This window comes from Rhea pennata, chromosome 8 (assembly GCF_028389875.1).
Source record: "Rhea pennata isolate bPtePen1 chromosome 8, bPtePen1.pri, whole genome shotgun sequence".
Taxonomy (NCBI): domain Eukaryota; kingdom Metazoa; phylum Chordata; class Aves; order Rheiformes; family Rheidae; genus Rhea; species Rhea pennata.
This window is the reverse complement of record NC_084670.1, coordinates 31,562,120-31,578,591: the sequence shown is the minus strand read 5'-3', so window position 1 is coordinate 31,578,591 and position 16,472 is coordinate 31,562,120. Positions and strand designations below refer to the sequence as shown.

Here is a 16,472-nt window from a genome sequence, read left to right as displayed (position 1 = left end):
TAAAATCTTAAGAAGTTTAAGTACGTTTGTAAAAAATCAAGCCTCTGTTATTCCAGTAAAGAACTGAACTGACCATTTACACGCACCCAGCCTCACATACACAGCATGTGCTTGTAAACGGTTTCCTTAAAAATAGCCCCAAAAAGGCAAATTAACAAAAGCAACAGCAAAAAGAGGTTTCATGAATTCAGTCTAGAAATGCTCGTTGCCAAAATACATTTGTAACAGCCTGGTATTTCTATAGCATCTTTCATCTCGAAGGATCTAAGTGCTTTGCAGGCTCAGGAAAACAGAGACATTTTGTTCTTTGCAAATGAAATGCAGCCATCTCTGGGTCAGGATGCAGCAGGTATTTGACACTAGCCAAAGCATAGCCTTGTTTTGAAGAAAGTAGTCTTCTCCTTTCAGACCATCTCGTGGGGCTGGAGGCCGGAAGAGCACCGCAGGCAGAAACAGCCCTCCATAATGCTGCTCTGGCAGCACAGGGCTGTGGGATTCCCTCTCTACTGGCCCTGCCAGCAGCCCGGGGCTTCCCTTTGCTTTCTCAGATGATTCACAGACTCAGGAGGTCAAGCAGAAATCAAAGCGTTAATGAGTTTCCTGAAAATTCACAGCAGCAGACACGGATGTGCCTGAAAGGAAGCCTCACCAAGGGCGCTGTTGTGTTAGCAGCACCGTCCCTTGGGTCTGTCCCCTTTCAGTGGTGATAAAGACCAAGCTCCCGCTGTAGCTGGGACTGGGAGTGCTGCCCCATCAGGACTGCCATCCTGCCAGGCTTAAACTCTAACTTTCGTGCTTGCTCTTTTCCTTTGGATTTTAAAACTGAGCCATAGTCACTTCTGTTTTCCTTGGTACAGGCAGCATATCAAACCAGGGGAACATTGTTCATTTCCTCTGTTACTTTTATTTTTAGCTTGGTTTTATTTTTAGTGTGTTTTATTTTATGTTAGTGTGTGCTGGGAAATGCCTTGGCACATTAGCAGGAAAGGTGCTGCAAAATGAAATCCACGTTGTGTTTCTATTTCCTATACGATTGCCCTCCTCAGCTAGCCTGAAAGCAGGCTTAATGTATTAAAAGAGAGTCTGATTTGGATTTCTTTTATGTGGCAAATGAGTGTCAGGGAGGAAGAAGAATCAGATGAAGTCTCTCTTTTTTTCTTTATTTTTTAACATATTGTCAATTGCTAATCTTTGTTTTTATTCAGCTAAGAGAGAAGTATCATTTCAAAAGCAGTTTTTGTTTGATTTATTTTCTTTCCCCAGTGTGCTAGTTTAATTCAGGGTCAGTTCATGAACTATATCTGTGTTGGCATGAAAATTTGTGGGGATGCTGGCTAGAGATGCTGGCACTTCCTTTCCTTCCCACTGAATGACTTGCTGTGCCACCTATCCTGGCTTAGGGTCCCCCATGGTTGGACCAGAAAGGGAGGACAAACAAGAGGCAGAGGAAAAGCATGGCAGTCATTAACAGGAGAAGACACAAATGACCGAGAAAGGGTTTGCTTTGAAAATATTTGTCCTAGACATGTGGTACTGCCAAATGACATGGAATGGTGACTCAGGAATCTAGTTTGTCCTCCGATCACAGCTGATAAAGTGGTGCAGCGCCCAGGTGCAAAGGATGGATCTCTACCTTGATCCCAAGGCTGGGACATGTATCTTGTAGCTGCAATGTGCAGGCATTGAGAATAGTTTGGCCCGGAGGATATCACGTATTGCCTGAACAGCTGTTCCTTCCTCTTCCTAGGCAAACACAGCCTCCTCAATACAGTGTGAAACTTGTTAGAACAGGTTATGTGTGTCCTGCACCATGTGCATCCTGTCCCCTTGAGCTGGAGGATAAAGCCTCTAAAGAACCAAGGCCAGTATGCTGACCATCATCTTTCCTAGGCCACTGGCCCACCTCAGCCTTTGGTTCTGCCCTTGAGACCTCTCAAGGTGCTTCTCCTCTTGCAGCAAAGCTGTCTGACCAGTGGTGCTTCTCATGAGGTCACTGACTGGCTGACAGACACTGGTGGCCAAGGCTCTACCACAGGACTTGTTTCTGTCAACTGGTGGGCTTCACTGCCCAATAAGGGGATGGTAATATGACTGCTTCTTGAATTTAATGCTTTCTATATGTTTTTCTTTTTTAAAAAAACACTTAAGGCATCTTCTGTCTTTCCCAGAGACTAGCCAATTTCCTAGAAAAAAGTATCTTCCAACCCTAGGTTTTCCCACCAAATGGATCCTGAACATTAAATGGATCAGCCAGGCTGCTGAGAAACAGGGTGGTTGATGCCTCATCAGAGGAAGGGCTACCCAGTCCAACAGTTTACTCCAGATACACAAGATATTCTCCCCACATCCTGTGAAGAAGGGAATGAATGTTTGTAGGCTCTGAGGTTTACCTACAGAGAATCTAGGTGTACCACTGCCAGCCAGCCTGCCCCTGTTCTACCCTGCTATCCCTAGTGTCACATACAGGCCATAGGATTTTTCCCAGAAACTGGATTAAACACGCCCTTCAGAAGGTTTTCTTATCTAATATTACAGAGTCTAGGAGGTGATGAGTCCACCTTCTTTCCTACTAAGCTATTCTTATCTCCAATAACCCTCTTTGTTGGGAACCTGCCTGTGATTTCAAGATGAAAGTTGTCCATCTTCAACTCCAGTCACTGGCTTTTGTTCCATCCTTTTTAGAAAGGTCCAAATGCCCCGACAACAGATTTTATTTCTGTGTGCATATGTTTGTATAGTGTGATTGGAGCCTTTCACCATCTCCTCTTTGTTGTGATGTATAGTTTCTGCTTTTTAAATCTCATAGTTTTGCATGCCAGCTGTGAATCCTGCTTGCAGCTGCCTTTTAATATCCCTCAGTATTCCTACTCCTTCTTGGTTTTGTTAGTACCATTATGAATGCTACGTACAAAGGCAAGATCATTTCCTTCCTCCTTCTGGTTCTTTTTTTTTCTTTTCTTTTTTCTTTTTTCTTTTTCTTTTTTTTTTTTTTTTTCATCTCCAAGAACCAAATTATCCTTCTGGCTACTGGCCCCACCATCTTTGCAACAGCTAAACAGAGGCCAGGAAAGACTAAGTATATAGTGAGCATGTAGAAGTACTTTCTCTGGATAATGCTCTTTCCTGCCATGTTTTGTGGATCAGGAGTTTCATGAGACAGAGGTGCTGCCTTTGTTTAATTGCCTTCAGGGAACTTTTCTTCTGATCCTTCTTGAACTTTCATAAAATTTTAGCACCTACACAGCTTGCAGCAAGGAGTTTCATTTTTTGACCATTCATTGAAAGCAAAACTGTACTCTTCTGTATGCACTGAACTGACTGCCTGCTGTTTCCATTTGAGGTCATCTACTTCTCATATTGGAAGACACAACAAACAATTATTTCTTTTTCCTTTACTCCCAGCCATCCTGAATTTTATAGGCCACTGTTGTATCCCTCTAAGTCGTCTTTTTTTCCCAGCTGTTCAATCATTGCTTATCAGAAGTTTTTCTTTACCTCTGTTCATCCTTATGACCCACAATGTAGCATGACATTCTCAGAGTGAAGTGATTCCCCTGCAGATACAGTGACATGAACACCTCCACACCTTTCACACCAGTTTTTAGATTCCCAGACTGTAAAGGCAGAAGGGACTTTTATGAACAAACATCATAGTGAGAGTGAATTTTTCTGAGCCTATAAGCTTCACACCAACATGTTCACATAGCCCAGAGGCACCAAGCACAACCCAGGTACTGTGACAAAGCTGAAGGCAAGATCATTCTAGAAATGCTTTACTGAAAGCAGCAAGTAATTCATTAGGAGTCTCAGATGTCTGTAAGAGAAAGCTGGACTAAGGTGTTACTGTTTCTCAGTACAAACTAGTGCAATTGCTAGTTGTTCTGGCTTGTTGATTGGGTTTCTACCCTAGCTGTACATTGGGTTACCCAGAATAGCCCTGCTGCTGGTGACATGATGCAGCCCCAACACGGGGACCACGTGGGGACCAAACACTGCCAGAGAGCCACATGAAGCTCAGGATCTACCTGTTGTCCCAAACTGACACTAGTGGCCCTTCCAAGAGCCCTTTTTCTAAGGTGCTTAGCAGTGTTAGGCTAGTTTTGTTTGTCAACTTTCAAAGACATGGTAGAGTTAGAGAGGCAGGCAATAGAGTCCAGCTCCTGGCTGCTATATGGTACATCATTACAGAGCAATCTGTCTGAATGAATATGTTCTAACTATGGGTACCTGACAAGATCTTGTGAGTGAGGACCTGGAAAGAAGGATATAAATCAAAAGTGAATCCTCTTTGCACTTAGAAAAGTTAGGAAGTGGCAGAAATAAAGTATAGCATGTTGCCATTTTGATAGGATGTAGATAAAAGTGGTCTTTGGCATAGTTGACTATGTATGCATCAGTGAGGAACCGAACAGATACTTGTTGGCTGACCCTACAGGTAGGAAAATGTGTGTGGTGTTGTGCTTAGTGTTGGTCAGGCAGACTGACTGATAGACAGATGAATGTATATCATCACGTGTGCATGGATGAATGGACAAATGTGTGATGGATGGATGCCCAGATGAATTTATATGGTGTGATATGGACTGACGTAAATGATGGCTGTCCCTTTGTGTGACAAAGGCCTGAATAACTATACTGAAGTTGCTACCCCTATATGCTTCTGGTTAAGTGCAGGTAGAAGATGAAGGGTCTTTGCTATAGCTTCCATCTGGGCCAGCCAAGAATGCGGTGAAGCCCTGGATTGCTCTGGAAAGGGCAGACTTTCTCTGTACTTTTTCAGCCCAGCGGCTGAAAAAACCTTTCTCGTTGTTCCAGGGACTTCCTCTGCACTGCCAGCGCTGTCCTGTGTTCTCCGTGCTGAACTTCAGCATCAAAATAGTATGGTCGACCTGTTCTAACAGACTTCTTTATGAGGGGTTTTGTCTTCAGTAACAGGAAAGCATGCAGCTTAACAGATAAGTTATACCTGTGTGCTTGTCTCATGATTGACAGACAGGCTGTCTTCATTCAGGAAAGATGGCATCTGTCAGGAATGATGAAGCTACAGCTGATTCTTCCTCGGATTGGAAATAGTCTAAAGTGAACCTGAGATCCCATTCAGCCTCACTTTGTGTGCTTTTGTGTACCTATTTTGCTGCAGCAAGCAACAAAAATGATGGAAAGAAACCATTCAGAAATATATTGAGATTGAGTTCTTCTTGCTTCTTCTTGCACATTTGCCACTCTGGCTATGAAGAGGCCAGCAGGTCATTTGACACCTTATGCTCGCTTTTCTCTATCTGTTATGTACATGACAATGGATGACTTGCAGGAATGTTATTCTGCCAGTTCCTTTGAGAGTCATGTACAAAAACAAACACACTGTGCTTGAGATGGCAACCTCAATGAAGATCTTAGTCAAGAAGCATTACTGCCATTGGGTCTGTACATGCATCCTGCTACCACGCAGATGGATGCCATCAGCTTTACTATATAAGTGTGAGACTTTTCCCTTTCAAAAGAAGCTTACCTGAAAGGAGAAGAAATTCCCAATATTTCCAAAGTATCTTCTCTCATTTTCTAATTTTCCTCCTTTGCCAGACTACTTTGGGGAGAATATCTTTTATCTCACTGATGTTCAGTCATAGAATCCAGACTCCACCAGACTGCATACATTGACTTCCATCAACACCTCTTCTTCTCCCCTTTAACCATGTTAAAGTTAGAGCTTGCTGATAAGGGTTCTTTGAACAACAGTCTTCGGGTTGAAAGCTTGGGTAGATACTACAGTAATTTATGGATGGTTTATTGTGCTTTAGGCAGCTGCATTGTATTCAGCTTGGCTTAGTTTAAGTTGAGTAAATCCATCAGTATTTTCTGGGTTCCATGAAATAATTGTGCTAAAATGCAAAATTTCAACTCTTCAGAATTTGTTTTTTGGAAGAACAAAAAAATCTCTTTTTACCAGCGTTGTCATCATTGATTCAAGGTGTTTCATTGCTGGCAGTGGCCTCCTGCTCTTACTATAGAAACATGAAGGATACCAATGGATAAGTTTGTAGAATTGGTCCCATTTCATAACAAAGCTCTTATCATTCCAGAGTAATTAGAGCCATCACTAAACTGCTGAGAATTTCACAGACTTCCAGATTTTAAATTTTGTTTGATGTATGAGTTATGAAACTTAGAGAGCCAGAAAAATAATGCAGGGTGGTGCTGATGTGGAATAAGCTAGGAGAAAAAAACCTGTATTTTGTAAAAATGTTGTTGACAAATCATTAGTTCGGGCTTCAAAAGATGCTGAGATAAAAATGGAATTTTTTTGGATGTTTCATATGGAAAAAAATATATTGACTTGTCATGAATTATATATGGCCTGAATCAAAAATGGATGAATGTCAGGAGTTTGCAGCTGTGATATAGGGATTTTATTTATCATCAAAAGGAGAAAGAACTCCTTCACGCTGAGATCAGAACTGGGCTAACTACACCATTTCCTCGTCCAGCCATCATTAGGATGTTCCAGCTGCTGGGAGCAATGATTTATTCCATCACATTACCCAAACTGTGGTAAGGTATATGGATCATGATGGTGCCAGGCCACATAGTTTCTTTGTCCTGGATTCATACAACATCAGGCACAAAGGTATCCTTGCCCATATATTACAATGATAGTGGTGATGATGATAAAAGAAATGATCAAGGCAAAGTTTGTAGGATGAGATGATATTTTTCATTAAACTTACTGATGTTTTTGAGAGGAGTAGACAGCTTTCAGTGATACAAGCCTCTCCTGAGGTCTAGAATAGAAGTATCAGACTTCAAAGCTATGTACAGGTTGAGAACAATTTCTCAAAACTTAAGTAGATATGTATCGGATCATCTCTAAAATAAAATGTAGATGGTGTTTTGGGGGAAAGGAGGCTGTTAGCTGCAAAGAGAAAAAGGGTGATAAGTTAGCCAACATTTGGGGCAAAGTGGGAGAAAGCTAGTTATTTCTAAAATATATATACATCCACACACATACAGAATATACATACCTATATGTATGTAATACATTAAAAAAAGATTTCTATCTCATGTTATGTTACATATTATGAATCTCTTATTATATGGATGTATATAGTTATATGTGTATAGAATAAGAAACTTGCTGATGTCTTGATCTCTCTTATATCAGCATTTCTGGTTGTTTCCAAGTTGCTGGAAAACCAAAATATGCCCAGTAGTAATGCAAATGATCAATGCTTCGTTATTTATTATTTAATAATAGCATTGTCTTCCTAGACGATGTAGGCTCTGTGGTCTGTCATCGCTCCATCAACGTCAACAGGGTTGTGCTAATGAAGCATTTGGTCTGACTGGATATGAGCAGAGGGTGTCACTACCCTCTCCTTATCTAGCACTGGATGAGTGCACGCTCCATAACTCATCACAGCTTCATAAGCAGATGAAGTTACATGTCCTGGGGCTCTGCAGAATCTGATGTGGCAACCCAGCTGTCCCGGCACTCTGACATAGCCTACAGCCTTTTGGCTAACTTACTGCTCATCTTTCAGCCCAACTTCTTGACGTGTGGGTTGTGACTTGGCTAGATAATCTCCATGTGTTGGAGGCATCTAGGGGTAAGGACTTTCTTACTGTGATGTGCCAGTGCATCACCAAGCCTGGAGTAAGAGGCAACGGGATACTGGTCTTTGCCTGGGGTTTCTTGCAGTTCCCACAACACAATAGCGGTTCATAGATCCCCATGGACACTGTGTGTGCAGAATGGCAAGCTTTGCCAAACATGGTCTAATTTTCTGACCAGTGAGGGAGGGGATGGGAGGTAAGAGCAAGCCCGAAAAGAAAAGCAGTTCAGCCCCTCTCACACATGCATGTCCAGAGACACGCACACAGGGAGGCTGAGGACAGTGGTTACATCACTGGGAGGTGGAGTCAGAGATGAGAGTGGGTGTGTGCGTGCATGCATGTGCTGGGGGCACAGGCAGGGAGCAAAGCACCCGCCTGGAGGAGGTAACTGGGGGAGGGGAGGGGAGAGGGCTACAATTGGTACCAGATGCCCTCAGAAGCTAATGACCTGACAAACACTGCACTCGTAAAACAAATTCTTTAAAAAGGAAGCAAATGGAAATATAAGCTAGTGAAAGAATTTGCAGCAGCTGCCCTGAAACCATTTCTCACTTCATAAACAGGTCTGCACTGAAAAAACAGCCTTTTTTTCATTTCTTGTTCTCCTTTGTGGTCCCTTCCCTGTGCCATTCTTCCCCTCTGCCTGTGCCCACTGGGCATTTCAGAGCCATGAATGGGAAGGTGTCTTGCAGGTTTCCTTCATGACTGGCTCAGTGGGCTTGTGCAGAGCTAACAGCACCTTGTGTTCACTTATCTTCTGTGTTGGCACCTATTTTGTGACTTCTGCACATCCTTGGCTGGAGAGGTTGAGCGAACGGTGGCAGTGCAGCCTCTGCCTCCCGTGGACCAAACATAGTGCACAAAAATTGTCAGCAGTCATGTGCAGAGTTGGGAATGCCAAAGAGCAGAAAGGGGGATGTTCAGATGTCCCTCCCTTTCTACTCTCTGCAGTTACTGTGTGAAACTATGTGGAAGATTCAGCCAGCTTCTGTTTAGGAGGGGCTGCTGTCAGTTTTAGTGCTGGGACATGTCCTGGCCATTGTTTGGTGTTTGGTCCTGACCACCAAATAACCAGGGCGTTTTCTTGTGGGAGCTGTTATATTAGCCGCATGTCTTGGTCTGATTCCATCCTGTGTAATTAATCTACTGGCTGTACTTCACTGATGGAGAACTTAGCCCCCTGGCCAGCACTCCCCTCCCACTGTGGGATTGTCTATGATGCTTAATTAATTAGTACCAAATGGTTGGTCCTTGACAGGAAGCTGCTGTGGCAAGGAGAGGAGTATTTATTTCCTGGAGACAGGTGACACGTGGCAAGCTTTCCCTCTTCCTTTTAGCTGTGTCTTGCCTAGGGAACTAAGCTGAGCCCACAGAGTTGGACAGACACTATTTTGAACTGTGGTCTTTTCCCCAAAGAGTTTAGCATCAAAATCCACAAGATGAGTAGGTTTGAAATGCTGCATGGGACTGTGGGAAGAGCAAGAGCCCTGAAGAGCAGGGCAGAGCATCAAAGGAGAGTGGGAAGGAGCAGTGGGATGGTGATCAGTGTGGGGTGGAGGGAAGAGCTGGGGCATGTCCAGCTTCCCTTTGCCACTACAGATGCTCTGCTGTGACTGCATGTAGCTTGAAGGGCCGAAGTTGCACGCATGTCCTCAAAGAGACAACAAGATGCCCCAGGGTTGGAGTGTGGTCCTCAGGAAACCTAGGAAAGACTATGGGAATATGAGGGATATTTTTGTGAGCCTGACAATTTGAGCAAACACCATAAGCAAGCAATTTTGTAAGGTGAGGAACCAGTGGCTGTACATCTACACCCATGTGAAGCTGCATCTTGTGGATGGTTCTCCAGTATCTGAATTAGTTCTTACTTTGACTGAACCCTTCCCTGCAGTTGAAACATCGTAGTGACACTAGCTGATATGGATTCTGTGATGGCTAATACAGTATTTAACATACCTGTCAGCCCTTCTATCATCAGGGTCTTTAAAAAGGCCTTTTTGTCTTTTCCGTTTGGCCCTCTGTTGTTACAAACCTTGTCAGAACAAACAGCGCTGGAAGCTCTTATCTCATAGAATCATAGAATCGGTAAGGTTGGAAGGGACCTCTGGAGATCATCTAGTCCAACCTCCCTTCTTAGAGCATGTTAGACAGGTTGCATCCAGGTGAGCCTTGAAGATCTCCAGAGAAGGGGACTCCATGACCTCTCTGGACAACCTGTTCCAGTGCTCTGTCACTCTCACAGTGACAAAGCACTGGAACAGGTTGCCGATCTCATGCTATGGTTGACTGAAGTTGAGGTGTACATTCAAAAGTTACTGGAAAGGAGAAATGCCCGGTGTTGTTGCTTGAGTTTTGTAGCCTTAGGAAAATGCAGACCTCGTGCTTTCCATTGTCTGTCGCCATGCTCAGTAGTGTCTCTGAGAGACACGTGCAAGAGCAGAGTATGCATGTGAAGACAAGTGTGAGCGGCCGCAGTCGTGTGAGTGCTCTCAAACTGTGCACTCCCTATGGCACTGCAGAGCTCAGTTTCAGGAAGTCTCTTTTGCCACAAATTCTGTGGTGTCTAGTGTGATTTGAGCATGTTGGAGATCTTCCCTCTGTTGGACAGAAAATGGACAGCACCTGTAAAGTCTCTTTCCTCTCCCATCTATGCAGTTTCAACCTGGTTACCAAATCTAGCTGACAGTTGATAATATGTTCAGAAGTTGTTGTTAGGGGACAACTACACACATCCATGCACAACTCATAAACTCACATTCCTCCCTATGTGTAACAAATATGCACTCACCCTTACACATGCGTGTGCGTGCTTGTGCACAGTCTGACTGCACAAATGAAACCAAAAATTGCCGTACAACTTTCTGAAAACCTGATACCATCACTTTTCTCAGGGAGATGTTCTTAGAAATTGTCGTGTGTAGCAACTGTTTTCCTTCCAAAGAAGCTGTAGCTCTTTCAGAAAGCTGATACAATAACTGTTGTTTTATAGTTTCTCTTGTCTATTACCCTTGCTGGATAGGCAAACCTGCCTGTCTTCTCCCCCTGCCTTCCTTCCCCTCAGTCCATGTACACCAAGCATCATAAGGTCCTTCTGTGTGAGGCGCTGTACAGATTCTGTATGCTCCTTAAGACAAAGGAGCTTGAGTAGTGTTCTAGTTAGGTACACTCCAAACAAAGGAGATGACACAAATTTGGGAATAACTCTAACTGCAGGTTTATTCAAATGGCTGGAATGGCAATCACGATCCACTGCACGTGCTATTTGATTACTGGGAGGAAAAGGAAAAAATAGTTACTAAAGGGAAGTTGCTAGCATTACCAGTTTCATCATTCACCTCGACCTCTTGGTTAAGTGTGAGGGTCTCTCAACCTCAAGGAGTATCCTTGAGTGGTGTCCCATGCCAAAGGAAGATCCTGCTTTGCACCTGCTGTGAGTCATGAGAGCCCAAAGAAGCTCTCTGCAGACCCCTATTTACATCTGAGTTGAGGGTGTTGCTCTAGCCATATGAGGTAATTGGTTTGATGGTTGGCCGAGTAGTTCCCTCCATGCTGCAAGTTTGCGTGCATGTTTGCTACACATGCAGCGTAGGATAGCTATATCCACCGCAAGGAGTCACACCAGGCAGCTCCCTAGTTCCGCTGGGAAGAGATCCTAGATTTTTGAATGCACAGTCTTAGACCATACATCTTTCCATTTGCTTGGAAGGGTAGCATCATGCATGGGAAAGTGTGTGTTGGGGTGGGACAGAGATCCAGCCAAGACAGAGCTAGGAAGAATTACCAAGGCATCATCTTCAAGAGATTTCTAAGTCTGGAACTGAGGCATAAGTACGCATCTCTCTCTGCATCTGCAAGCCTCTGAACATCCCAAGCAGATGCCACCTGAAGGGAGTCCCTTCTTACTGCAGAAGCATCAGGACTGCTTTGCTGAGCCTTTCTCTTTCCTTTTCCACAGCTGTTCCCACCGTACCTGTGCAGAGCTGGGAAGCTGCACATACCCAGTGCTTGCTCACACTGCCACCCTGAACTGCACCTCCAATGGTCCAAGGGACATGGAGTGTGTCATTTCCTGTGAAAAGGGATTTGTCCTCCGTTCCAGCAACGGGAAGAGCCTGGACTCCATGCAGGTGAGTGGACAGCAGAGCAGACATCACCTCATGACCCACTGGACAGACTGTTAAGATAGACTTCAGCATCCTGAGGGGGTTAGGAATGACCCCAGGATACCATGTAATTGCAGCTCTGGTTCCTCACAGCTTGGCCAACCAGTCTCAGTCCAATGGACCCTTCACTGCTGGACCTCAGTGCCAATGGCTGGTGTTGCCAGGGAACAGTCTCCCGTCTACTCCTTCTAGCTCCCATAGCCAGTGCTACATGCAGATTGTGGCTCTGCCAGACTAAAAGAAGCTGTGTGTGTGACATCCTAGTCCAGTCCATGCTGAGTCTGTTCCTGCAGAGGCAGAAGTAGACATTTTCTGTTTTCTCTATGGGCATTGCTGGGAGGGTTAAATATCCCTGGGACATTTTCTCTCTTAAAGTTGAAGTTAGTTGCTCAGGAAAAAATGAAGTCATTTCAGAGCGACTAAATTTAGAGGGCTCTAGATGAAAAGACGGCCAACAGGGCCGAGAGCTTTTCTTCCTTTGTATCATGTTGCAATCAGTGCTGCCCAAGCCAGCAGGGTAGCAGAGAGCTCAGCATGAAAGAGTTCAGCCCATTTTCCAGTGGGCCAGGGGCTGCCTCGTAAAAGCCACAGCCAACTCCATGCTTAGGCATTGACTGAAGAGACCTGGGACTGACAGGTCCTTGGGAGCTGAACTCCCTCACATCTAGGTAGTCACCTTGGCAGGGTTATGGGCACAATTTGTCCTGTTCTTACTCTGTTCCTGGAGAGAGAACATAAACCTCCAGGACTGAACGGGCCTTGCACACCAGCCCAAATGAGAGGGTGTGAACCCATATGAGGTGGAGACAGATGGAGGTAAGTCAGGAGATGTAAGCAGGTTGGGCTTTTCTTCCCTCCAGAGAGTTGACAGTGTTCATGTCTGGCAGACACATTACTTGTGCTACAGCAGTCAGTGTTTAACAAGGGGCAAAGTGGGCACTGGAAAGTGAGGCATGACAGAGTGCAAAGGGGCAGCTCAAGATGCCCCGCTTGTCCCGCATGTCACGTGGAAGGTTATTAATTACAGGACCATACAGTTCTGCGGGCCAAGGCAGGCCTTTAACACACACCAGTGTGTTCACAAGGAAAACAGAATGTTCTCGTTCTCCTCTAACATGAAACCACACTAAATAAATTTGCTGTGGGTGACAGTTTTTCGACATTTGGCAGTGAGATGGGAAACTTCTCGACAGAGCTTCGCTTTGTGATTGTCGCAACAGAAGGCAGCTTGCAAGTGCCCTGCCTTGAGCCCTGAAGTGATGTTAACTCGCTTTCCTACCTCTACAGGGGGCAAGTGGGGACAGCATGGGGGCTCTGACATGGGACAAATCTTTGGCAGGATGTAGTAACATGAACTTTTCTTAAAAGAGTGCTGCTGGAGAAAAGAGGTGCCCTATTTGGCTTGTCCATAGAGAGGATGGAGTAGGATGTGGTGTAGCCATCCACTTGGTTGCAGGGCCCATGGCTCACTACATTTTCCCTGTCTCTGACAGTATGTCTGTATTCATCTCAGGGCATTCTGGGCAAAAATGTATGGCTCTTCTCTGGATATTCTCTCCACGTGGCAATGGACTCTGGGTTTGTTTTTTTTCCCAGGGAGCCCTGCAGATGTGTCTGTCCTTTACTCAGCAATAGTAAGGGAAGAGCATTACCAAAACAGTTCAGTTGCAACATGGTCCTGTCATGCACCAGATAGTTTCAGGCTCAAATTTAAGAATGCCCTTTTGAGCTACCACATACAGGCCTATATGTTCATTTGAAATGGCTGAGAGGACAAATCAGAAGTTTGACTGTATAAGCAACTTGATTGTACTCAACCAATAAATGGAGATCAGGAATAGTTGAATGAAATCTATTTGTACTGCAGGTCTTGTCTGAGAACTGCTGGGATAGTGTTAAATGGTCTGAGAAGGGAAATCATGGCACACCATCATACACTGCTTTGTTTTGACTGAGTGCATAGCACGCTGGTTGTGTTTAGGACTGGGATCACTGGCAGTTTGGAGTCAGATTCTCATGTGGTTCCCCAGCTATGTAAGAGGGACTGCCTAATTATGCGTTACGAATGAAGTTATATGGACCTCTGATTTCAGTGGTGTCTGTGGGCTGAGGTATGATAGAATCAGTGCATTTGCGGGAAACCAGTTAACAGGAGAGCTGCCCACCAACGTTTGAAGTAAGACTTATCTTACAGGGGAGAAAACCATAGTGCACAGAGCTGGACATAACTTGTAGTTCAGGAAATTGTTGTATATCTTGATTTTTTTTTCTTGATGTGCTTTGGTATTGCTTAGACAGTATGTATTCAGCTAGCATTTTGGAGAGTCAGCCAGTTAGAGACCAGCTATTATAAGGTCTGTAATGCAGATGGCTTGCATGTTGTCGAAGACTAGTCACTGCTTCCACATTCCAAACATCACATCACGAACAGGTAGGTGCTTTGCACTGTATCACATTGGGCTCCAGCTCAGTGTCCAGAGGGGAGTGTAGCAATCGGGAGAGGAAAATGGAGAAAAGCATTTCTTGTTCCTGAAACTTGGGGCAGGCCTTTTTGCTGTGGTGGTAAAACAGTAGGCTAAAGCTCAGTGATAGGAGTCCAATGGAGCCTTGCTTTCTCTGCAGAAGGAGGTGGTGCTGACGTGCAGCTCAGGGCAATGGGACAGATCTGTGACTTGTGACCCTGTTGACTGTGGTGTCCCTGACCAGTCACACGTGTACTATGCTGAATTCTCCTGCCCGAAGGGGACCACATACCTGAAGAGATGTTCCTTCTCCTGCATCCGGCCAGCTAAGCTTCAAGGTACAGTCCCTGGTGCTGAGGTATTTAATCCTCCTTCCCCCTTTTGTGCCACCTTTTTGTGCCTATCCCAAGTTGTTCCAAACTGAACATTGGATTTTTGTGTTATCTTGGCTTCTGCCAGCCAGTTGGGCTCTTAAGAGACCTCCTGAAATGACAGGCATCTGTCTATCATTGAGCGGAGATACCACAGTGTGGGGATACTCTGTGACTTCCCATCTGCCAGCTGGCAGCTCATATCCATCCACCTCAGGGTGTGGGGATATCTTCTCCTGATAACTGGTGAGGTCCTGGCAGGCTCTGGCATTACAGAGGTGAGGAAAGCACAAAGTGTGCAGGCAGCCATGAAGACAAACAGAGAGGACTTCAGAAAGCCACGAATGGCATGCTGCCTTGTGGCCATGTGAAAGCATGTGATTGAGGAGGCCTCGGGCCTTACAAAGCCATAGAGACTGATGCCCTCAGCTGCAGAGCAGTCTCAGAGATGTGCACCACCCAGACATACAACAGTCCTCCAGACATGCCATGGCCTGGCTCTCATTCTGCCGACTCCATCAATAGCCGCAGGAATGTTTTTAAGCCACGTCAGAGAAAGAGAGCTACTGTTCCTGTCTATACAAGACTGAGCTGGATGGGATTTCGGGGGTAATTGCCTTGACAGCTTCAAGCATTGGGACTTTATGTGAGTTTCCACCAGCGCATTTGCTCTGAACAATTACATACAACAAATCATTTTATTGGGTGCCCTATTTTACGGAGACATTTATAGCTGAAACGTATGAAAATCATTTACTACTTTTTTTTGATTAAATCTAAGGAGTAAAAACTGCAGGGAATTAAGGTCTCATTTCATGACGAGGGGATGCCAGCTGATTCCAATGTGAGCTGGTCAGAGCGTAGTCTGTGAACTGCAACTTGACAGGCCAAATTCTGTACAAGCTAATGCCATTGCATTTGGCGGGTCAGCTGAGGGCAGAGTTTTAATTTGTGATTTCACTAGCAGCCTCCTCTTGTTCCCATTGAAGTCAACAGGAGATTTGCCATTGGCTCCCTTGGTGGGAAGGCAGGCCCGTCCATGGAGCACCCTGGGTGAATTCCAGCAGCTGACACAACTGGTGGTGTTAAGCCAAGGCTGTTAAGTTGTGGGTAAATTCAGAGAAGCCCAATTGATTCCACTAAACTGTTGAGGCAGGGACGTGTCTACTTCTTGTTCTCCCCAAAGGCTTACATCCTTACAGGCAGTCTGTCAATGCTAATAAATACTAAGAATAGACGAGAAAAAGATTACACGAGCCATACGGCTTCTATTGCGGAGCTTGGAGGCGGGAGAAACCCGTACAGCCCGATCCTTGGGAGCGCAGGCCCGCCGGGAACACAAGCTGTGATTGGAGGTGCTATCTGAGGCTGCCAAATCTCTTGGCCTTTTCTACTAGCAGTTGTAGACAGAGCCATGATACTATAATAAGAAAGTGATGCTTGAAGGGACTGTGGAGAAATTTGGCTATACAAAGAACCTGTTCTAGAGACCTGATCCAGATCTTTCAATGGAAGGACTCCACTTCACTTCAGTCTAGCTTTTTTTTTTTGTCTTGCTCTGCAGTTCCCAGGGAAATGGCTCTGGCCTGGGTTCAGATCTACAATGTGCAGGTGATACAGTCCTGGATACCTATCACAGGCTCCAGTTTGGGCGACCCATTAGCCAGGCCTACCAGACCCTCTGTTTTATAGACAAACACTGAAGAGTGGGGGCCGTTATATTCAAATTAAACCCTTTAGAAACAGTTTCAGTTCACTATCACACTAGTTCAGATTTCTGTATGCATTCTGCTGGCATTGTCTATGTTACACTATGTACGTAACACAGAGTATGACAGCTTGTAAGGGTAAGTACTGGAAAAGCT

General features: G+C 44.9%; 1 protein-coding gene across 1 annotated transcript in view; it reads left to right on the top strand.

Annotated features, from left to right (window-relative positions):
- The window catches only part of PAPPA2 (pappalysin 2), a 113,307-nt gene that overhangs the window by 61,837 nt on the left and 34,998 nt on the right, over window positions 1–16,472 (top strand). The window contains exons 14-15 of the mRNA XM_062580916.1: window positions 11,567–11,738; window positions 14,397–14,574. Coding sequence (XP_062436900.1) covers window positions 11,567–11,738; window positions 14,397–14,574 — 350 coding nt within the window. The remainder of the gene's footprint in view (window positions 1–11,566; window positions 11,739–14,396; window positions 14,575–16,472) is intronic.